The sequence below is a fragment of the Adelges cooleyi genome, unplaced genomic scaffold (assembly GCF_023614345.1).
Source record: "Adelges cooleyi isolate 19-005CV unplaced genomic scaffold, UGA_ACOO_1.1 ACOO_flye_CR_arks_rails_tigmint_CR_PRNA_306, whole genome shotgun sequence".
Classification (NCBI taxonomy): domain Eukaryota; kingdom Metazoa; phylum Arthropoda; class Insecta; order Hemiptera; family Adelgidae; genus Adelges; species Adelges cooleyi.
In genome coordinates, this window is record NW_026095977.1 from 2,231,552 (window position 1) to 2,256,259 (window position 24,708).

The following is a 24,708-nucleotide window of genomic DNA, read 5'->3' on the forward strand; positions in this document are numbered from 1 at the left end:
AATTGATTTAAAGAACATAAGTTCAAATTACAGTACAGTAATGACTAAGAGTAAAAATTAGAGAAATTTATACATTTCAGATAAAAATCTATTTTTCGGGTACTTAATTTAAAAAAAAAAATTTTTATTGTTATTGATTCCATTTATAATTACACTTTTTACAATTTTTTCTGGCAAAAACCTGGTTTTTCTTTTTTTTTCCCCTTAATTTTGATCACTGCTCGAGATTTGACTATTTTACTTTTGTTGATATACTTTATTAATAGCAAAAAACAACAGTATTAAATTAAACAAACAATAAGATTATTGTACTCGGTCATTCGTGGCAATGACCACCGCTGACGATAATAATATACTTTTGGTAAGTCACAATTATTACTACAGTGCGGGTAAACCAAAATTAGGTTTTCGAAACTAGAAATTTCTTTTTAATAATACATATTAAAAGCAGCTTTTATTGCGACCGGACCGATACAAATGTTGATGATGATAACTGTAATTAAAATATTATCAAAATGTCCAAATGATTGAAAACAACATTATATAGTAACGCGCAGAACAAATCAAAACTTGGCGGATTAGTATTTTGGTCGTCGGTTTTTGGCAACAATTATTATTTATTTTTTTGGAAAACAGTCCGATATTATTATTGTATAAAAATTATTATTATATTATATATTTTCACACGAAAAGTTGTTGTTATTATTTTATTTTCTCGCGCCGTATAAAAATGTGCTTCGTGACAAACATTCGTTGGATGTTTAAAAAATTGTATATGTATTATATTTTCATCATTCTCTGTAAACAATTCTCGGTTTTGTTTTATTTTTATTTTGGCTTTGAGACGACAATCTGACACTCAGTTAGTTCTACTCGGGTTGCCGTCAAGACGTCTTGTAATAAGTATAAACGTTGTTTTGCGTGTCGCCATTGCCGTTATCTCCTTATTAATCTTTCATTATTCACAAACGGTTATAATTATTATTTCGGTGTTATGCGATAAACGATTGTATAGAATTATTATTATATTATATTACCATGTCCAATGCCGTCGGCGGTGGTGTCTAATGGCGTGTGCGTTTAACGTTTAGACAATCAATCGTGTTTTACATTAACAGCTATATTATCAGCAACCGTGTATAAAATATTATAAGATCCGCGATTAGGCGGTGCAATGGAAAATAAATGTCTTGCCGTTTTAAAAACGCACGTGTGACCGCATTTTCGGAGTGTAATTGGATTTTCTCTAATTTTTTTTCTCCACACATTTCCCAGTAAGTATATTAGTATGGGTCTTGAGTTTGGTCAACAATGGTCGCGCTCGAATGGGTTGATCCTTTGAAACGGATAAGAGAAAAAAAACCACAAAAGGAATTAGGTACCTTTGTAAATAACACGGATTTGCCTTCAACTCCCAAAAATGTATTTTGAAAAATATAAACATCTAGCCAAAAACGTTTAAAAAATGCTTGAAAATTTTTTTGATTTTACAAATTAAGTAGTTGAGTAGAAACATTTCCATAATCTCTAAAAAAAAACAAATGGTCAACTAAACATTATTTTAATACTTGGATTTTAATTTGTCATTTCTTAAAAAAAAATGTAATTTTCTAAAATAAACAATTGTTTTTAAAAACTATCTGTAGCAAAATAATATTAAAAAAATTGAACCAACAAATAACGTTTTGTTATACCTACTTACTTATCGATTAGCAGCTGAGAGTCTTACCTTATGTTTTTCTTGTGCCTGAATAACTTTTTAATCACCGTACCCGTTTGTTAAAATATAATAGAACTAGTTTGTTTACTCCTTTTTAGATATTTTTTAGAAAGACATTGAAATACTAAAAAACTATGAGGTAATCAGAACCAAGAGGGGCAAGTTTATAACGATTATACTTGATTATACAATACATATTCGTTAAAAAAACCTAATTTGAGGTTGTTTTACAATTTGTCATCATTTTTTTTTAAAAAGATAACTGAACTTTGTCTATAAAAACACATTGATTACGATTTTAATTTCGCTCTCTTTTTAAAATGTTCTAAAAGGCACTTTTCCCATTTTGATTCTAATATTTTCCTATTAACTACCCTTTTCTTTGGAAGGGATGGAAACTTTTTTTTACTCGATTTTTTAGGGGGGTTGGACTTCGGGGGTCTTAAAATCTTACCAATGTTTGAGCTTGTAACAAATAGGAGAGTCACTTGTGACAAAAATGCAAGACAGAGTACCCAAATAAAGACGGTTCTGTCTGTTAAAAAAAAAATAAATACAACCGTCTCGTGTAAGTGTATCTGTGTGATAACATGCTAATTGTACTACACTGAAAATAGTTAGTACTTACAACTGAAACGTCAAACGTTATCTGTGCTTTGGTAATACAAATATTTAGCTCATTTGGAATATGCCACTGCCGCCGCCGACCTTGTGTGTCTTCCAACGATTGCGGACGATATTATCATCGACAATGGTATTATAGGTATTTGCAAAATATAATATTAAACAATGCACACATTATACATGCAGTTTTTTTCCATTCGTCTATTTGACGTTACGTGTTTTTTTATTTAACCGAAATTCCTGAAAGCCGATCAATGACCGAGATCACCATACCATGTAATAATATTCTGCAACGCCAATCATACATACTTAATGATCCGTATTGTATTTTTTACTGGACAAGATAGATTTATGTAGACTAGAGTGGCGGTAGTTTAAAATTGGCACAGTGTGAAAAGTGTAATTGTTATTATAAAATTGATATTTTTGTTAAAGAGCAAGACTAAAGTATGTGTTATGTTTAGAACGTAGATTAAATAACGAGCCCTAAATATTATGAAGTTTAAAAAAATCGTTTTAAATTACCTAAAAAAAAGTAAAATGCGAGGAAAAAAATTTTTTCAGTAAAAAAAAATACCAAATAAAAAATCTCGTTCGATTTGTATAATTATTTCTTCTGCTGTCCCTGACACGTGCAATGGAAATGGGCTTTTTTTTTACTTTACTAAAGTTCGGAACGCCGGTGCTTGCTTAAAACGTTTGTAAGCTTTTGTCCATAGTGTCGAAACTTTTGGAACTTGTAGTTTGTCTTACTACGAGTTCAATTAAAACTTCAAACTTATACCTAAGTCCGCCCGGACAGTTTGGGTTGTTATTTATGTGTTTTAATGAAGGTCGTTTGTTGAAAACAATTTCGTGGTCTAGTGTAGTATAATAATATAGTTTAGGTCGATTGCGGAGACTATAACATTATTTTTCATTCAGCAAAAAGTTGGCTGTCTTATTGCCGTTGTCACATTTTTTTAGAATTCAAAATTGCTCGCCTATTTGTTTGCCGCTCAAACGGCTTTTGTAAAGCAATTTGTTGGTTTCCTTTGGCCTAGTCGTCGGCGTTCTTTCTCCTATCAAAACCGAAATAAATTGGGTAACAGAAAATAAAAGTCATATACTTTCCCATAAAAATGAGTACATTATATTATAGGCAAGAAGAGGAGGAGTTTAGAAACAGGAAAAATAAGGGAGAACAAGATTGACCAGAGAAATAACATTGGCTTGTCGATAAATCAAATATAAAATAGACACAGGGAGGATAGGGGTGAACGACTCGAGTGGAAGACTATTTGAAAATTGGCGTTTGGCATTTAAAGCACATATTGACAAGGTCTTTTTTTGAAACAAGGTCTTTTCTGGTTTTTGAAAAAGTCAAAAGTTAACAAACCAACTACAAATGTTCAATTATCTTAAGATAAAATTATTGTCTTATCTAAACTTCACGTTACAGTAATTTTGTGTATGAAATAATTGTTTGAGCTAAAAAAAAGTCTATAATAAAATCGTTGTTGTGTTAAATTATCAACAAAAAAATTGTTTTAATATTTAAGTAAACATTTTTATTTTGAAGGGGTAGTTTTAAAACTGGATCTTTTAAAAGTCAAAAAGCAACTTACATGTTTTTAATACCCACGATGACGACAAGGTATCGAAAATAATGACCGATAATAAGTTTTAAGTGTTTTTCGAGTAATTATCATTTAAAGTCTGAGCCAGTAAAGAATTACAGGTGAATCGGCACGTGTGGATATAAATAACATTACACCTTCTACCTAAACCTCCCCCTCCATTCTACCTTTAAATAGTAAATAACTCGACAAAAATTATAGTTTCTTGTAAAAAAAAAAAAATGGACCTAGCAAAATAGTTTTTTGTCTCCTGAAAAACACCAAATTTTTTTGAAATTAGGCCCGTGTTCTAATAAGCGACTTAATTTTTTTTTACTTTAATTTTGACTAAAAATCGACCTATAGTTTTGTGATTAATGTTGTTTACTTGAATAAATATAACTTTTTATTTATGCAATAGTACTTATAAAAGCTTACCAAAACAGACGGTTTTAGTGGGATATTATCTGAAAAACAGCCCAATTTTTCTTTTTTTTTTAATAGAATGGGTTTAGCCCGGCAAAAAACCAGCCCGGGCTTTTTTGGTCTGGACTTTTTATGGCAACCCTTTAAATTGGTGTGTTGCCCACGTAAACCGATCAGCCCGTGTGTAGCCCTGGATATTGTAGGTTTAAAAAACGTTTACCTGTCGTTGCTTGTGCTATAGTACTTGTGTCGGGCAAAGCAGACGCGCGAAAAAAAATGTTGATATTTTTTTTTTTCTAAAAATAAAAAACTATATCGTGCTTACTCGGGCGCCACGGTATGTGTGTGTATAACATTACACTATTTTCTAATCATACACATTACAACGTGTTCGCCAACACGTTTGTCGTGACGAATTGTAGAAACAACCGACCGTGCAAACGACCTGTGCTAAGTACACACATACACAAACACACCTGGAAGTCTCTGGTCTTATGGTAACCACGGTCTTAGGTCCTTAGGCCACCGACGGCGGTATAGGAAACTTCAAAAACACTTTGATTTATCATCATCGTTCATTTCTCCCAAGGACGGGCTAGTAATATTAAAATAACATAATTATATTATTATTATGCATCATCGGGTCTACGGTGGTGGTTGACCTTTCTTGTCGCAAAATATAATATTGCATCCATCACATTAGGCGTCCGTCCAACATCTTTATATTATAATTATTAAAATATATTATTATTTCTATGTACACACACATAGGTAGTTTGTGCGAAAACCATCACAATGTGTGTACCATGCAAGTATAATATTATGTTTAGGCGTATCGATTCCCCGGCGCTGTTGTTAACCGCCTCCATCTCTTCCTTTCTTTGTGGGTTCTTTATAGTAACAATGATAATATTAATAATAGCTCGCCAATTGATTATAATATTATTTATATATATATGTATATATTATTCGGGCATACCTCAGGAACGTGTGCGAATCGTGTATTGCCAATTTCAGTGCAATATTGTAACGTCGTCGGGACATGACCGAATTACATCACACATATGCACATATGCACATAATAAGACTTTGCATCTGAACAAATCGCTTTCTTGGCTGATTAATTTCTGATCTAGCCGAAATTACGACGCGACAATCTCTCCCCCCCCTTTCTTTGGCCCCGCTCCTTACCCCAAGAAAACCCCTAATTTTCTACTTCCCCCAAAGCTTCTTTAACACTACACTTTAAAATAATTGTTCTAAAATTTGTCCCCACGAGGTTTTTAATCAAATGTTTACTTAACTCGATTCGGAACAGGTCGCAGAATTAATGTAGAATTTGTTGGTTAAAAGAAAAGATTGTTAGAAAACTGTGATTTCTGTTTGATAAAATATATTGACATGCTAGAGAAATTCCGAGGTTAGATTCAGGTTCAGCGAAAAACACTAATGTATTTTGGTTCTTATCTAAAAAAGAAAAAAGATCAAATTTTACTGTAAAATATAATTGATAACAGTCAACGATGATTTTCTTTTTTATATCTATTGAAAAATCAACAAAATCCACTATTTGGAACTGATTTAAAAATTAACACTCTTTTACAGAAACACTTATTACCAGTATTGAGACATTATACTTGTATCTGTTGTCAGCTGAAATAATAAATAACAAAAATCTATACAACGTTTAGGCAGAATTTCGCTTGGCCAAAATAATTTATAAACATTTAAGATTGTACAGTTGAACTTAGTCGTTTTTGCCCAAACATCAAAGAGATTTATATGTGCGTTATTGTTTGGATACAAAAATAAATTATAACTCAAAATTAATGTGACTTAGGAGAAAAACTAAAAACGTTTAAAACCGTTCCATTAAAATAATTCGGTCAGGAATCCGTTCCTTTTGAACGTTTCGGAAAACCCCACCGGTCGACAAGAGGGACTTAGGCCTGCATTAATTGACCGCTCGTTATACGTTTGTTGCTGTTGTCGAATAGGAATTTTGGGTTTTTAATGACGTCAAGTCGTCTCCTAATGGCCAAATAGGACAGAATAACATACACAAATACCTTAAATGATAAACACTGTCTATTGCTACTATAGGGATTCATAGGAATTATATCCAGCTAGACGGGCTGAATATTTCAGCCGTTTAAATCAGTTTTTTTGCAGACAAACTTCTTTAAACTTTCCAATAAGTGAACAATTGAAAATCGAGTCCCTGTCCAAACCGGAATCCATTAAAATAATGTACTAATTATTTTGAGTTTTTTTATTTGAACGATAAATTATTTTTTTAAACATTGTAGTTAAAAAAAAAAAAAATGACCGTTCGAACGATAATTTAATTATTTTTAACACATTACTCAGTATTCTTTTTGCTACTGGTTTGCGTGTGCAAGAGGCATTACCTTATCAGTTAACCCTAACCTAAGTAATCAGGTTTACCCTTTCTCCTGAGCAAAAGTAATGTCACATTCACAAAAATACAAAGAACATATTATTTTGGAAAACTTGATTTGAGTAAAAATTATTATATTCAGCCTGTCATAGCGTGTAATAATTGAAGGAATAAATAATTTAAAAAAAAAAACACACATATATTAAGTACAATTCTGTAATAGTTTGATTGTTGTAGTTGTTATTTCAATGTTCAAATGTTGAGATGGAAAATGTTTTGTCTGTAAATTCTGTTATACATTTCAACCGTAAAAATAGAAAATAAACCGTGCTGTGTATAATTATTGTTGTTTTGAAATGTAGGATGGGTTTTGTCAAGTTCATAAAATCGTATTCGTTTACATAGTTGGGGAAAAAATAAGCTAGTTAATGAATAGCAGATAATTTGAAGAATATTGTTTGTAATTTTAAAATCAATCGATAACTCGGCGGTACCAGCTATAAATTTTAAAAAAATGTTCAACATGGTTGTTTAAATGTTTTTTTAAATTTTCTTACAAATATGTTTTGGCGCGAAATTCAATGTTTCAAAAATGTTATATTATATACAAAATATTTCCACCAGAAATTGAGGTTATGGCGATAGACTTGTGGCGGTAGATCATTTTATATAGTTTAAAAATTATAGCAATAGACCTGTAGCCTTAAGAGGGCTTGATACCCCTATTTATTAAGGAATTAGATATAGGTAATCATTTGCAAAATCTTAATTTAAGGCTTAAACTGTAATGTGTAATTAGAACACATTTTTTTGGGTAGTTAAGCATCCTTGACAGCGATTTAAAAAAAAATTTTTTATCTAAACGCAAAATGCGTTTTACTAAGTTCATGGCTGTTTTAGAGAAAAAAACACCTATTGCGAAATCGAAAGATAAAAAACTTATGAGAAAAAACCGTAAAAAGTAAAACGTTTACAATGTAATTTTAAAACCAGAAATAAAAAAAAATCGGTCTTTTAGAAGCCCCCACAGAGAAAGTGATCTTTTTGTTGATGTCATAATATAAAAAACGCCCAAATTTTGAGTTGTGGCATTCTATCACCAGTGGGATTTTCCAAAATCACAGTGTTCTCGATAGGTACGAAACGACTGTACGGTTTTTTTCTCCAAAATATATACATATAAGTATAAAAAACGTTACAAAAATCAAACTTTTTCAAAGGGCCCCCGACAACGGCGGTAATCACACCTGTGTGTGTGTGTGTGTGTTAAGAGTTTGCCAATGTTGTGTGCACGGTATGTGTGTGTGTGTGTGTTTTGCGATTACAATCTCTCCCTCTAATTTATGCAACGGCCGTGTGTATGTATGACTGACTGACTATGTGTGCACGATTATTATTATATTGTAAGGCACTGTATAGAGAGCAATGGCAATATTCGCGATGTTGTGGTAGGGATATTCGTCGGTGAACCGAGGCGACGACGGCGACGGCTGAGCGCGGCCAGTGCGCGGCTCTCAGTGCCGATTCTGTGGAGTGTCTGCGCCGACCGCGAATAAAACAGCAAAGCGGGTTTCGCACGCGGTAAAAACCGAATAAAATATAAATAATAATAATATTTTAATATCGTATTAAAATTTAAAAATATATATATATAGTGTGTGTGTGTGAAACGTACGGGCGCGAACAGCCGCGACGGTTTTTTTTTTTTTGTATATCGTTTGTATTTTCGATTATAATATTATAAGAAATAGTAATTTTTTTTCCATTAAATTAATTGTATAGCGAATATTTTTGCAATTTTTTCGTTTTTTTTTTTCGCACCAAACACACACCGTATCGTAGTATATTATTATTATTATTAATAATTTTGATATAGCCGATTTGGTTTTTTTTTTCAACCGTCGTCTCGGTTCGCCCAATAAAAAGTTGTATGTGTCGGCCGACGGTGGTGCGCGGGTGTAGTTTTGCCGGAAACAGTAAAACGGTGCACGACGACGACGGCGACGATAATAACAATAATACCATTGTGGTGTACATTTTTGCGGTTCGCCAAATATTTTTACAGAACCGACAAGACTTAGAGAGGAGAGAGGACATAATATTGTAGAGAGAGAGAGAGAAGGAGTGGACCGACTCGTTTTTTGTTTTCCTCCCTCGTTTTTTTCAACAAAAAAATACCCCGCACAATAAAAAACTGTTTTTTAATACCTGTGCGTTTTTGTGTGTGTGTGTCTGCTCGGTTTCCAGGGCTCGAATTGGTCAAGTCAACCGCCATACCCGTCACCACGAACGACAGCAGCAACGGACTTCGGTGGACAACAGCTTAGCCGGTACTTTTGGCAGCAGCAGCAGCAGCAGCAGCACAATCATCGTCAACAGATACAACGGTGGAAAACCGTCGAAAATCGTCACGAGGAAGTAAGCAAGCGACGCAGACAACGACAAATTGAAACAAACAAAAAATAAAAATAATACCATAAAAAATTTGTTTTCCTTGAAAATATTAACGCTAAAAAAAAATTTTTTCAATAAAATACATCAACCGACGCCGCACGTCCAGGCCGGATTAATTAATTATATATATTTCAAATATATAAAAATTCATCTGTGATAGCGTTAATCGGATTCGTTTTGTTATCTGTTTAGAATTATTTATTTAATCGTTTAAAAAACACTAACACCGTTCGCTAACACTATCAAACAGTGTCGGCCTTTTTTTTTTTTTTGCTTTCCAAATCGGATTATTAAAAACAAACAAAGACAGAAATTTTAATTTAAAATTTACACACACATTTTCGCGGTAAAAATGTCTCCTCGACCAAGCGCGGATCTACTTACCGGTGCCGCCGTCCTGAGGATTCTGTTGATACTTGGCAGTTCCCTGAGCGGTTGCTGGACTTCTGACGCCGAACCACATGCTATAGCCGCACTTCCCACGTGCGACAGGTAAGCATGCACAAACGACCATAATAATAATAATATTAATATAATATTATACTACTATCTATTAGCCGTTATCCATTGGGGTAGGATCTTGGAGTAAAATGTATAATTTAGATCTGTAACATCATCAAATTATAATGCCCGGCTGTATTCGGCAACGGAGTAATCGAAAAAGCCGACCGACAGTGTGACCACTTTAAATGAAAATAAATACTTTTTTTATCAAAGTCCTTACAACACTACGGCTGTCTAAAAACAAAACATAGTAACTACCACTATTATCACAGTTGAATTTTCCATTGTGAACATGTGTTTGATAATAAAAAAAATTATCAATTGTATAAATAATTGTATTTCATGTTGTATTTCTATCATATAAATAGCTGCCCAATATAATCAGTAAAACCGCTCCTTTGAACAATTTCTACTTTTGTAGTTACTGTATTTCCTTTTTGGACAGCCGACTGCACAGTAGGTTCAATCTTTATCGACCAATACAGATCAATGTAAACTTGTATCGGAGAAATGTAATTTTTGTCATTCTGGTCACACTGCAGCTCGCCTTTTTACTTACTTCATAAAATTATTATTATATTGTTATAATAAACTCGAGGCCGGAGAGTGGTCATCCTGAAAAATATTGTCCTCATCGACTGAACCGTTTATGTTCATAAATAATATATATATATATATATATGGTTTGGTGGTCGTAAAATACACATATGTCACTTGCGGTGAAGTTTGCCCCACTGCAACTTGCCAGGTGCGACCGCTAAACTTTTCAAAATAATTATTTAAAAAACAGTTTTCCATTCGAATTGAACCATTTGACCTACCCCAAAGCGTTTTAACGTTAATAGGTTTTTTTTATGGTTATTCCTATGTACAATTTTTACAATTGCACTTGCCCCATTTAATGGCAACTACTTTTTCTTATGTTTGACATGTTCGTAAATGGTCTCTCACGATTTTTGTATGTTTTTTATTTTTTTATATTTGTTTAAAACAAGTTTTTTCGACTTTTTCAATTGGGGATTAATCATTTTTAAAAATCATCACGGTCAAACAATACCAAGTTCCGTTTTAGTCAAGAAAAATCCTGTTAAATCTATGTATTTTGATTCTTGTGGCATAATCGTTTAAATTGATTTACTCATATTGGGTTTTGTGATTTTATATTATGTTTATTGTTGTTCGTTAAATTCACGCTGAACATCAAGTAGTATATTTTTGTGCTAAGCATATTGTTATAATGCAAAAACCTGACGACTAAACGAAAATTAAATTACAACTTAATTGTTTATTAAATTACACTTCCCAAATGAGATTTATGTGGTTAGGTGACAGAAACAGATACCTAATATATAAATAGGTGTTACACAATGTGGCTGAACATTGTATGGCTGGGTGTTTTCTTAATTATTAAGCTATGATTGCCACTATAGAAGTTTTTTCTAAAGTTTAAAAAAAAAGGGACACATTAGCTTTTGCCGTCTTACAACGGAGACATAATAATTGGTAAATAGTGTAGAACTTTAATCAACTTTCTAAAAAAATATATTAATTTAAAAATCAATCATTTTTGATCTAGCGAGACATTTGTTTTCCAAGTTAACCAAATATTTTTAATTGACCGAGCTAATTAAATAGTTGCTCTAACTAAACATGTAGTTGGCCCAAAAAGATTTTTGATTCCGTTCGTATAACCAATATTGTCAAAACGATATTATGTTTTTTAATTAGTATTATTGTTTTTTATTATTCGATTTTTTTTTTTTGTGGGGGGACTTTGACCTTATATAATGTGGATAAATCCGCATTCGGTATTCGTCGCACGGACCGTTAACAGGTGTAATCGGTACCCTCGGCACGTATACTATAAGTACTTGGACAATAATAATATATTATTTAATAGTAATAATATATCAATATTATTCTTATCATCACAACATCATTATTGTTAGCCAGGCGTTATATTATTATGATTCGATTCGGTCGGCCTTGCCGTAGCGGTTTCGCAAACGGGTCGGCCGGCGAGACACTCTGTTGGAGGTCGGCGAAAAGGGAAAACTTAGCTTGGGACCGCGACTAAAAACATTATGTTTTTTTTCTTTCTATCCACGTTATTATAATATATTATCATCGTAATAATTTCTCTGCGCCAGAACACTTCCTCGTCGTCTGATAATAATAATAATACATAATTGTGTTTGAGTTTCTTTTCCATGTTCCCAACTAAAAGTCCTAAATTGCCCTTTTGATTCCCTTGTTATCACAACGTTATCACTGTTATCGCTGTTATCAGTTATCACATACTAACACGTTTTATGGTACAGTTTTTTTTTTTAATCAGAATTGCATTCGAGTAGAAAAAATGTTTGTCTGGGTTATGTTCTGAAAACAATTCCTTAAATGTTATATGTTGTCTTGACTTAGTAATTTTCAAACACTTATAAAAGCGTATTTTCTAATATAGGAGTACAAAATAAATAATATACAATATAATAATTGTAAATGACTACCGACTAGAAAAATAACAATACTGATAAACCTACTACTTGAGAGATACTTCAGTGTTGTCATATTACAGGGTGGTTCATTAAGGATAAAACACTCATTTTCTCTAAAAGTAATTGCAAATTTATAGTTTTTCTTAATGGAGTCACTTTAGTATATTATTTTGTTGTACAATATTCATAATTTTACTTGGCATTTTAAATTAAGAATTATTTCCTGAACAATTTGACCGATCGATAACTAGTTTTGGGTAATTACTTTTTAAGGTATTTAAGATTAAAATTTAAGACGGGAGATGGAATGCGGTAGAGTAATGTGCGCAGATAAAAATAATACTTCACTCCACCCTTGCTTCCGTCCTAAATATTATAAACTTGAACAACGTTAAAAGCAACTATGTCCAAAACTGGTCCATCGACCAGTCAAATTGTTCAGGAAATGATTGTTCTTAATTTATCAAAATGAATTAAATACGTACGATACCGCTTAAATTTCAAAAGCCGAATCTTTGGAAAATACATTAAAAGAAAAATATTTGCTAGTTTTATAGTTATGTACAATAGTAATATAAAAATGGTAATGGGATTTTTCCAAAATTAAAAACTATAAAATTGCGGACCAGTCATGCTACTCGAGTGGGAGTAACCTCAAATCGTGTAAATAGTGTACAATATTGTATTGTAATTATTTCCCAAGAAAACGAGTGTCTTATCCTTAATGAATCACCCCCCCCCCCCCGTATGATAAAATTTCTCTTCAAATTTCTATGAAATATGCTAAAAATTCCCATTTTTTCCGTTTATAAATTTTAACCAGATATGGTGGAAACTTTGCCTGCTATATCTCTACCATAACTTCCCCCGGTAAAACGATTTCCAGCGTCGATTGTAAATCATTTGTCATCGACTATTATTATTTAGTGCCCAATATATTATATTCTATTTGAATCAATAAACCTAACCTAACCGCGACGACGGGTTACCCCGATTAACTCGTTTTCAACGTCATCGGCCGTCGGCAGAGGTGACTCTCTGGTGTGACGTCACACACACTGTCTAACTAACCAAACCTACGCCAAAAACCGTGTTACACTCAAGTGGTCTCCACATCATATTAATGTATAGTAGCCTATTTTTACCACCAAAGACGGTGTGACGTATCAAGTCTAGTTAAAAATGTATAGAGAAAAATGTCAGCTCACATGCAAATCTCTAACTTGGGTCTAAAATGAACTTTTGAGTTTTTATTTTGCCCGGAAAATGTATTTTTTTTTTTTCATTATACAAAGTACGTTTTTAATTTTCATGTCATTAACAAGTTTATGCGAACAATTGACATTGGCCCTTTTAGCACCTAAGCTACAGAAATATGTACAAATGCTCGACCAATAATAATTGTAAGATCTATAAAGTACATATACCAATAATCAAAAAATATATTCCCTCCGATTAAAAAAAAATAGACAGAAAAAGAAAAACTAAAAAAAAAACAATAGCCACGTGTAGTAATCGATGAGTTGTTATTATTTAAAATATTATGTATGAAAATGTATGTTTATATTAATTGCGAATACAAAATTTACATTTTCTATGATTATTTTAATATCGATTAAATTTTCCAACATCAACAAAGTCTGTCCCGTGTACTCATAAGTAGTTTTGGGCTTTTCTTTTTGTGAGATAAATCCCATTGTAAAACAATGACGACAAGTCATAAAAAAATCTACAACAAGTAACAACATAAGAAATAGATTTTAGAAGCATTTTTAACCTAATAACATTTTTTTGGCCATTTTTTCCACTCCGTTACCATCATTTACATAATAATATTATCAATCTACCCAAACTTTCTTTCTCTCTTACTCATACACACATAATCGTTGGTTAGGTTAAGTTAGAATAGATTGGCGAGGTTTAATATTTAATCAAATTTCTTTATGTAATAACATTATGTAATTAAACTTAAGAAAAAATTGTGGGAAGGGCCAATTATAGTAAAAAAAATAGTAAAATAGTAGAGTATAATTTATAATAAAATCGCATACAGGGCAGGGTATGAGTAAGATATTAATTGTTCAATAACGTTTTTTTCTTGTTTTGTTTGGTAATAAACATTTTAACTTAATATTGGTAATGTTCTTACATTATGTTTTTATTTTTGTGTCCGGACCCAAGATATTTCCTAAACCGGCTGAACCAATTTATTTCAGCAAGTCTATAGATCAAAGATCGCACCTGTAGGAATATTAAATGGTCAAAAATTTAAAAACAGTATACCTTCGATCGAATCGAGTAGATCATCCAAAAAATGTTCATATTTAAAACTATGGCGCGTTATAACTATTTTGTGCACATCGTTCATTTCATATTTTTGAAATAAAAAAAATAGTTTTATTAGTTTTAAGTTTCTATAGAATATTCTTGAGATATATTACAAAACCAAAAAAAAAAAACAAAAATCTTTCCCCCCCCCCCAAGGTAGATCCACATGGGGCTATCCGTTTACAATTTTCTCAATAATTTATAGTTAAATTATTTCTTGTCTACTATCATATAATAGAAAAAAAATAGTATAACTCTAATGCTAAAAACAACATTTTTAAGCACAATGATGCCTTTACAATGATGTTGGAGATGTTTATTAAGTGTACTATTTACAGATTCACGTATGTTATCTTCCCTTGATTTTTTTTGGGGGGGGGGTGGAGGATGGGGGTGCTCTTTCTTTTGCCTTTATTTGGCTTTAGTCGCCCGGTACTTTTCCATTATAGGTTTTCTTAGTAATGTTTTACCCGCAGATTGGGGTGGTCATACGGTTTTTTTTTTGTTTTTCGACATTCCGGGATGTCTAATCTATATTTATACTCATCAACTCGCGCACGACCATCGTCGTCATATATTATGTATATATATATATATATATATATATAATTCACTTTGGTCGACAGAGAAAATGTTTGGCAAGGTTGCAACGAGATTCCTTTATACTTACTACTTACACCTACTGCCTCCCTCGGCCGGTTTTATGCGGTTCACTCTAGACCGACCACGATCCGGTACGCTTACGGCCCCTAAATAAAAGTAAAAAAAAAAAAAAAATTAAGAACAAATATATTTATATATATATATATATATATATATATATAAAAACCAGCAATGTACTTGAGACGCTCCGGTGGCGGCGCGCACTTGGCCCACTTTCGGCTGAGAACAATAATATATGTATAAAAAAAAAAAATTTTAACGATAAAAAAAGACATTCATTAATCGGCAGCCGATTCGAATCCGCGGGATAGTTTTAATAATTAAGAAAATTTAGCCGGTTTTTTATATTATTATTATTTTCTTTGCCAGTCACCCATCGCGTCCCCGTAACCAGGCGTACAAACCGCACGCCAAACGGTGGCATATACCTACCTACCATATAATAATAATAATACCTTATAGCTGTTATTTCGATACAACGTTAATAATAAGTTAACAGCTGATATTGTATTATAATAATATTGTTATTTTTTTATCCGTCTACAAATTCGATTTCGCGTACGGTGACTGCGCTCGCGCGCGCATTATAAGAAAGTGAATTGTTTAAAATATAATATATACATACATAATATATGACGTATATTATCACGTTATGTGTAGGTCAAATTATTCGAAATCGGTTCCGTTGATTAGCGTTCGGTGTATTAGTTCCAGCTGTCATAATAATTGACACGTGTTTTTACGACTAGTTATTATTATTACTTATTATATTCTATTCCAATTTCCAGTGTAATATATTAAGGAAAACGGTCAAAACCCCTGTTAGGTCTTGAAGGGTTTCGCCACCATAAGCAAATCCGTTGTCGTTTTACCACAAAATTAACAGAAGGGAATCTTAGAGTTTATCCATACACGATCAGACATATTGAGGTTCAACCAGTGTTGCCAGAACTTTGATACTTTTTAAAAAATTTCTGTGATCAATGGCTACACTGTTCATTTATTGTTGTACAGCAACAAATGTACAACGTCAAAACACAGTATCTGTATTTATCATAATTTTACAGGAGGACTATTTTTGTAAAATGATTCAGACCTCCAACCATGTAACTGTGTGATAACTCCTGAAATAATTGTGTGTTTCCAAAGAGGATATTATAGACAAATTTAGCATGTTTTATGTACCAAGAACTGTACCTGAACACGGCCATTTTCTTAGGGCTATAACTTAGGGCTTACCACTATAAAGTGTTATATCTATACATTATCATTATTTGTTGTGTATAGATATATAACATACAATACTAATTAGTCCGTCACAAAATGGCCGTAACTTTTTTGTTTTCATTGAAAGTTACCCTTCTGCTTTAATTTATTCTGTGTATAATTTATGTTATCAAATTATTTTCAAAATCCGCGATAACGATCTATAAATTCAGTGATGCTCAGTTAGGATACAATAATTTCCCATAAAGAATTTTTTTTATACCAGTGGTTACTCTGAGTTGAGGGGGGTTTCGGTTTGTTCACAATATTTTCAGCAATTGCATTGCTTTTAATAAGGACTGCGCCGTCTGGTTTTATCTAATCCGCGATACTATTCTATCCGAGTTACATAAAAAATAAATAAAAAACATTAAGGCCGACTACCGTCTTTAACGATTCATTACGAACAACAGCTGCGACGGATTGTTATTGTTTTTTTGAATTTTTTTTTCATTTCAATAATTTCTCTCTCTCTTTTAAAAAAAAATATATTCTACACCTGTCCGGTGAATGTTGGCAACCTGACAGCTGTTCAAAACTAATATTAATATAATTATTTTTATTATTGCCATCGTACACCGCTGTTGGTCTGCTACCCGGTATTGGTGTCAATGTCAGACGACGACATTATGACATTTGATTTTATATCATTACTTTTTTCATCATTATTCGACAGTAGGTTTGCAAGACAACGTTTTTCCGGTCTGCAGGATTCGTATGTCCCCAAAAAAAAAATTAAAAAAAAAAAAATCACCAAAACAGACTACCCGACTCGATTTTTTATCAATTATTATTTTCTTACATGACTTCTTATGTCATCACGTGGCACACCGCATTGAAGTCTTTTTTTTTTTTTTTTAATAAATTATTATACACATATAATATGTACCATAAGCCCGGTGCAGACTTACCCATAACCGTAAACGTTGATAATTATTACCATTATATTGTTATTATTCTTATGCAACATAGCCGTGGTGTGTAGTACCTACGTTCTAGGCGGTTGCCAATTTGCTGTTTTTTTTTTCTTTCATTATTATTGCCATCATTAACCGCCGGTACAACGTCGTAGGTACAACACGAGGTACATAATAATAATAACAACAACAACAGTAATACTAATAATACACCTATGGGCGACGACGTCTCTGGGTTGTAGTAGTAAAAAATAAGAAAAAGAAATTCGCCAATTTGTGTTGTGCCGCGACCGAGGACATAACGGTAACCGTACGGACGGTTTTTTTAATTTTATTATTTTTTTAATTACAAAACTAATATATATATAATCGCGCATTTGCACGCTCTGTGATACACTCGTTAGCAATTTTTACACGCTCCTCCGACAACAGGCCTTAGGTCGTCTCCAACCGGCCGAATTGTTACACCTCTCAAGGTCCCTAACCGAGTCGAGTGTCGGTTAGCATTTATTATAATAATATATATACTTAAGTTTTTCTCTGCGCATCCTTAAAAAAAAAAAAAAGAAAGACAAAAAAAATGATAATAATAATAATAATTGGCAATCGCCGCCCGATTGTCTGATTCTGCTATTATTGTTTCCTCTTCGTCTGCGGCACTAATTGGGCTTTTCTTCCTTTATCGTTTGGACGTTCATTAGGTTAGTTTAGATGTTGTTAATTGGAAAACATATTTTCTATAGTGTTACATAATGCATAGGGCTTTTTTTTTTTTTGGAAGTGTCTGCGTGAACGTGGAAAATCACCGGACCGATTCAATTATTTATTTATTAAACGCAGTACGGCAATTAAAAAAAAAAAACACATGTAGATAGAGAGAGCAAATAAATAGTGTAGGTAAAATAGAATAGAAATTTAAATTTAGCGATCTAAGACTTCGATTAACGGCTAAGGAGCATTTTGTAGATGAGATGGTTGTTACCATAAGAGGTACTGACAAGGTAATAAAATAGGCAGTAGTTTCTAAAAAAAAGGAAATAAAAAAATCTTGATCTATTGCGGTGGGGCCAGAAGCTGGAGTAGGCAGGCTTATTTCCAAAACTGAATACTTAACATATTTTGGTAAAATACATTGTGTGAGACATAAATAAAACTACTGTTCGGATGCGACGACCCGTGTATAGTCGTTACCGTGGAAATTTCTGTCTGCCAAAATTCACGAATCATCTCTTTTATCACTGTGAATACTTAAGACACACAAACACACCTCACGGTTGCCGCTGCCAATTTTGTGGTGCGTTTCGTCTGTCAACGGTTTGCCCGTGACACCTCGCGGCAACCGCGTCCAAAGCGTTTCTTCCTGCGATCTGTACCGCCTTGAAGTTAGTGTTTTGGCAGGATTTCAGCGATTTAAGCCGACAAGGACGTCACAACCAACGGCGTTACCGTTGTCGCATCCTCTGAATGTATTATAAAACGATTCGTAAAACATGACTGGTCTTAAATGCCAATAAGGCATTGCCCATTGCCGCAACACACACCCGCTATAGTTAGCTTATTGTTAAGATTGCCAACCCTTTATGAGAATGATCTAAGGTTTTTGTTATGTTTTTGTTTCGTTCCAGTGACATCTACTGTTACGGTCCGCTATTGCACGTGGTGCAGATGTCCAACATATTCCCGGACTCGAAGACGTTCGTCGACATGAAGATGAAATTCTCTCCCAACGAGACGATGAGCATGTTTCTGGACATGATGAAGGTGACGGGACAGCGACCTTCCCGGCTACAGGTCGAGGTGTTCGTCAACGAGACGTTCGAAGGCGAAGGCAGCGAGTTCGAGGCGTGGGACCCGTCGGACTGGGTGCAGCACCCGAAGTTCGTAAACGACATTAAGGACGTGAACTTCCAGGACTGGGCCAAGCAGCTGAACCTGCTGTGGAAGTTCCTGGGCAGGAAGATCAAGGACGACGTGCGCCTGCATCCCGACCACTATTCCATCATCTACGTGCCGTACCCCGTGATCGTTCCCGGTGGACGTTTCCGGGAGTTCTACTACTGGGACTCGTACTGGATCATCCGGGGTCTGCTGCTGTCCGAGATGTTCACCACGGTCAAGGGCATGCTCAGCAACTTCTTGTCGATCGTCAACACCTACGGTCACATACCCAACGGCGGCCGCGTGTACTACGCCATGCGTTCGCAACCGCCCATGCTGGTGCCGATGATGCAGAGCTACATCGAAGCCACCAACGACACCGCGTTCCTCAAGGAGAACATCGACATACTGGAACGGGAGTTCGACTACTGGATGCGCAACCACACGGTCGACATCGAGAAGGACGGCAAGGTGTACACGCTGGCCAGATACAAGGACTCTTCCGTCGGTCCCAGACCGGAATCGTACAGGTGAGCGCCGCTTAAGTCACTACGGTTGGTATCTAACCTAACCTAACCGGGCAACTGGGTCATGCGGAATTGAAGTTAATTTCAATTTCCTTGTCGTCAATGCAAATGTCTCCCTAACCGCATCCTTCGGCTGTTGCACGGTACACGGCCGGATAAGTGTCGGACGTGTCTTGCATGTCGGTTTATTACCTTTATTATAATTTTTTCGTTCCGTTCCAGGGAAGACATAATGAGCGCTCAGACGCTTAAGACCGAAGCCGACAAAGAAAACTACTATTCCGAACTGAAGGCCGCCGCCGAATCCGGATGGGATTTCTCCAGCCGTTGGTTCATACTGAACGGAACCAATAAAGGTCAGTTTTAAATCGGATTTCCTTGACCGGCAAAAACGGCACTTAATGCAATTATTAGTGTAGTTTGTTGCATATTTATTAAATATTAGTTAACCCATTGTCTTGTCGCGTTCATCTTTGGCCCGGCCGACATGCAAAAATACAGCACAGTCATATACCACACGGGTGCAAAGAACAATGCTGCTCAGGTTTGGTTGACGGGCTACTAACGTGTAGTTTTTTCTCTCCCAACATCTCATTCGGGTATCGTGCCCAAGGTTATAAAATATTAGAAGTTTTTTTTCAATAATTATTTTTCAATCCTGGTTTGAAAATGTATCTGATTTTCTTTTGTTTGTCAATAAAAAAACAATCTACGCAAATCATTGATTAACCGTGACCCCAACGCGCGCATTACCGCCTCATACTTTGTTAGGACACATATTTAGAAGCGTCTTATATTTTCATTAATATAAAAAAAAAAATAATAACATATACTACTGCTATTTAATATATTATATTTTTTTTTATAAAAAATATAATATAACTTTACTACAAGCCGGCGTACGGGTGTCTACAGGAACATTTTTACAATACTCTTGCCCTGTGGAATCCGTAGCCGAACAGGTACACAATGGCTTATACCGGAAACCCGACCAAAACGACAATGCCATAGCGTTATTATTATTGTTATTATTTGCCAGATAACCATTGTGTTTCGGTAATAAAACTTCGCCGTGTCTCGTTTTCGAATAAAGCATAAAATTTGCAAAAAAAAAAAAAAAATACATATTAAATAATAAAAAATTAAAATAAATACCTCGTTTTGTTTGGCTATTTTTTTCATATGAAATGTGACTAATATCAATAATAATAACGTATACATACATATAGTTTGGTCGGTAGGTCCTGTCCACTGCCACATCCCCCTTAATCAACTCAATTATAAGCTTTTTTGGTTGGTTTTTTTTTGCCTCTCCGAAACTGACAACGTTTTCACGCTGACGTATACAATAGTAATTATTATTAAGGTACACGCTTCCGTGAGCTAAAAAAAAAAATTGAATAATTCGTTACGGGTCGCTTGGTCCGGTCTCGTTCCCGTGTATGAACATAAGTGTTAGGCATGCTAGCTGGGAGTTGTTACAGGAGGTAGGTAGACAGACAGGCCAGCAGCAGTGTAGATCCGCATGACGTTAATCTCGATGGGCGTGAGTGAAAATCGAAACTTAACCGTTGTTAATCAATTACATTGAAACGACACCTGGAGAGGGTCTCTCGGGTCTTAGGGGGTGGCTGTATATTGGTTTTTTTAATGTGACGCAAACAGAACGGCTTAACGTGGTCAGTTCGTAATCATGATTGAAGCCATCGATGATAAAAACAAATATGTATGTCAGCGTAAAGGGAGCCAATCTAAATCATAAGTATAAAAGTACACGGTAAAATAATTAGGATATAGTAAAATTGATATCCCCTTACGCTGCCATTTTGTTTCCGGAGAACATCATTTCAAATCGAAATGATGCGCCATAACTTGTACATGCCGCTAATAGAAATAATTAAAGTTACCATTTTCCGCCATCTTTGGGAGAATTAAAACCTTATCACATGTTTATAACTGTTATCACTGTTTATCACTATTTTATGATAAGAGGTAAACTCTATTTTTATTATACAGCGTACCAACCGCTCAACAGTGGAGACATTTTTTCTTTAACGCGGCCAGACTGATTTTAGTCCTTCCGTTTAGTTCACTATCGCATACAAGCTAGTATAGTTAGATCATCTTTTTATAGCATTACTCTATTGGGTGTCTCCTTACATTGAACTTGAAGTAATTGCGCGCACAGCCAATCATTTCACGAGATAAGGGTAAAATGTTTAGGAGTTAGTCGAGTTGGTCGGTTGTTCTGCAATTGTGTGATTATATGAAAACCTAACATGATTTTGAATATAAAACCTATTCTATCTTATCCTAACTTGACAATTAATATAAAAACTATTTCTTACCTCTAATACAAAATCTAGCCTAACGTTTAATATCAGACTTAACCTAACCTTACCCCTTTAATGTACTAACATAACCTAACCCGTTTAGTCGGGTTTGACTCCTTTTCAATTTGTTTGAAACAAAGTTTATAGCAGTTTTAATTGATTTTTCAATAACAATTTGATTTTTAATTTCAAATTATTTTTTTTAATCATTTTATCTACCTATAAAAAATATAATTGCCTCTGCTTTTAAGACTGTCGGCTGGCAAAGTCGGTAATTCATATTATGTTCGTTAAGTTTGGTTGAATAAAATTATATTATTGAATAAGTTACGCTTTAAATTTCAGTTGCATGTCCAATTTATGTAATATATAATTACACTTGGCGCAAACGGTAAGTAGTCAAGTTAAAAAAAAAAATGTTAAGGAAAAATATAGTATATATGGTTTTCAAATTTACTATTAATTTTAGAATAATGTTTTGTTTTTTCTTATAAAAACATAACAAATTATGTTCTTCCGAACTACACGAAGAGTACAAGGTATGCGGCAATGGTTTTTATTTTTTTTTCTCTTAATAGCCTTTATTAAATGTTTGAAATTTCGAAACTGTTTAATATTCGTTAACCTTTTTGTTAAAAGATTTAACCTTTTAAATTAACCGAGCACCGGTCGAAAAACAAACGTGTTGCGATGAATCATTTTTACATGATGTCGAAACGCGATTGGTCTGGGAATTTCAATTTGCGATCCTTCGCGTTTTCAAGGCGATTCGGTAATTGCTCGAATTAAAAATTCGCCAACAACATAAAAAAAAATGGTAATAAAAAACACACTATTCGACGCCGGCGTAGGTATTATACTTGCAAAACAGTTCTTGAACCGCTTCTTGAATTACGCTCTCCGAAAACGTTTGTTGAATAATAATAATAAACCTTTCGCCGACGGCTTGTCGAAAATTTTACAATTTTTTCCCCTTGTAATCCGATTGAATTACATTATAAATAAAAAAACGTGTTTTATGCACTGTTTGTTCATAATAACAGTATAAATTCAGTGTATTATAAAAAAATTTCCACGGCCTTGTGCGTTGGGCCTCGACTTGTGCGCGCGTTCCATTTAACCTCATCGTTGCTGTTGCTGCTTTGCTCTACCGGATAATGTTATTACACACATTATATTGTAGAAATTATAATATATTTTTGCAACTGTTTGCATCGGTCCGCCGACGTTATAGAGTATAATATTATATTGTACCCATCCAACCTATATCCTATGGCGTCTTCCCATCTATAACGTTCTGTTTGTCATGACCGAATCGTAATTGTCTAAATGAGAAACAAAATCTTCGAAATAAAATTGCTATCCTGATGTTTGCCAAGAAAACGTTCCGTTTAAAATGTCAGTTCAATACCGGACGTTTCTTTTGACGCCCTACACTAGTTTATTATTAAAATAATTACAATAAATGCGGAGTGTTTCTTTTTGTATTTATGTTATAGTACAATATAAGACAATATTCAAATTTTTGAAAAATTTGACTGGTAAGGCATGCCTGGTTGTAACACAAGCGTGAAAAATTGTTATTATATAAACTACTAAGACAGTTTTTAATGGGTTTCACACACTTGGGGGAGGTGGTAAGCCCCTCAGCTCTCTTCTCAGCTGTTGCGCCCATGTCAAATCAGCGTTTGTCGGTCAGTGTCGGTTATCATCAGCTCAACTACTTTCAAAGTAGTACTTCAAACGATGTCGGTTTAATAGTAATTAAATATCATTAAATTCGAGTCGTGAATAATTCTGGTATTTTATCTATATAATTATTAGCGATTGGCATATTACTATTACAACCAAACGGCTAACTAGACCAAGCCATATCGACTCGAGGGATATTTTACATTGAACCAAATGACTGCATTACTTTCGGATTGTTTCGGTACTGCTATTATTAATTACAATATATAATGTGTATTGTACATAGCTTCAAATAACACTCGGACAATAGACTCAAAACAGTTAATCGTAACTCACACGACAGACATTTAATTTTAATTTTATTAGACTGTTTTTTTTTTGGAAAGACAAAATTAATTTTCAGAAATATTTGTTCATTTATAAATTTGAACGCCTTATTTTTTCTGTTTTTTTTATAGCCCGACCTAATTTGATACATCTTAAAGTTTTTGATAATATTAGTACTATTTTGGGTTACATAAACCCAATGAAAATCCTTATTTTCGGGTAAATTCCAAACATTTATTGCATTAAAAAAAAAACCGGATTTTTGCCAACTCTAATTTATCATAACTCAATCAATATTGCCTTTATGATTGTTTTTTCTTTTATTAACTTCAGTCTAACCTTGTTCACCACTGCCGTTGCATAGTATAGTTTATTTTATTGTTTTTACCATTAAAATAATTTGTTTAACGACCGCACATTAAATAGCCGACATATTACCGTTATTATTAGGTGTCGAAGAGACTAATAATAACTTTTAATGTGAGCAATCGACAGGTCAAGTCTAAATTAAAAGTAGACAGTTAAAAAAAATATATTTATACTCACCCAAATTAT

The 24,708-nt window shown here is 33.8% G+C and overlaps 1 protein-coding gene across 7 annotated transcripts in view; it reads left to right on the plus strand.

Moving 5' to 3' along the window:
* The window catches only part of LOC126839479 (trehalase), an 87,019-nt gene that overhangs the window by 53,287 nt on the left and 9,024 nt on the right, over positions 1-24,708 (plus strand). For 3 of the 7 annotated variants that reach the window (XM_050574792.1, XM_050574791.1, XM_050574795.1), the window contains exons 3-5: positions 9,017-9,187; positions 19,022-19,804; positions 20,024-20,157. In XM_050574792.1, coding sequence (XP_050430749.1) covers positions 9,017-9,187; positions 19,022-19,804; positions 20,024-20,157 — 1,088 coding nt within the window. Of the gene's footprint in view, positions 1-8,332; positions 8,351-9,016; positions 9,716-19,021; positions 19,805-20,023; positions 20,158-24,708 lie in introns of those variants that run through there. The other 4 variants (XM_050574793.1, XM_050574796.1, XM_050574794.1 and 1 more) reach the window with 2 other exon arrangements.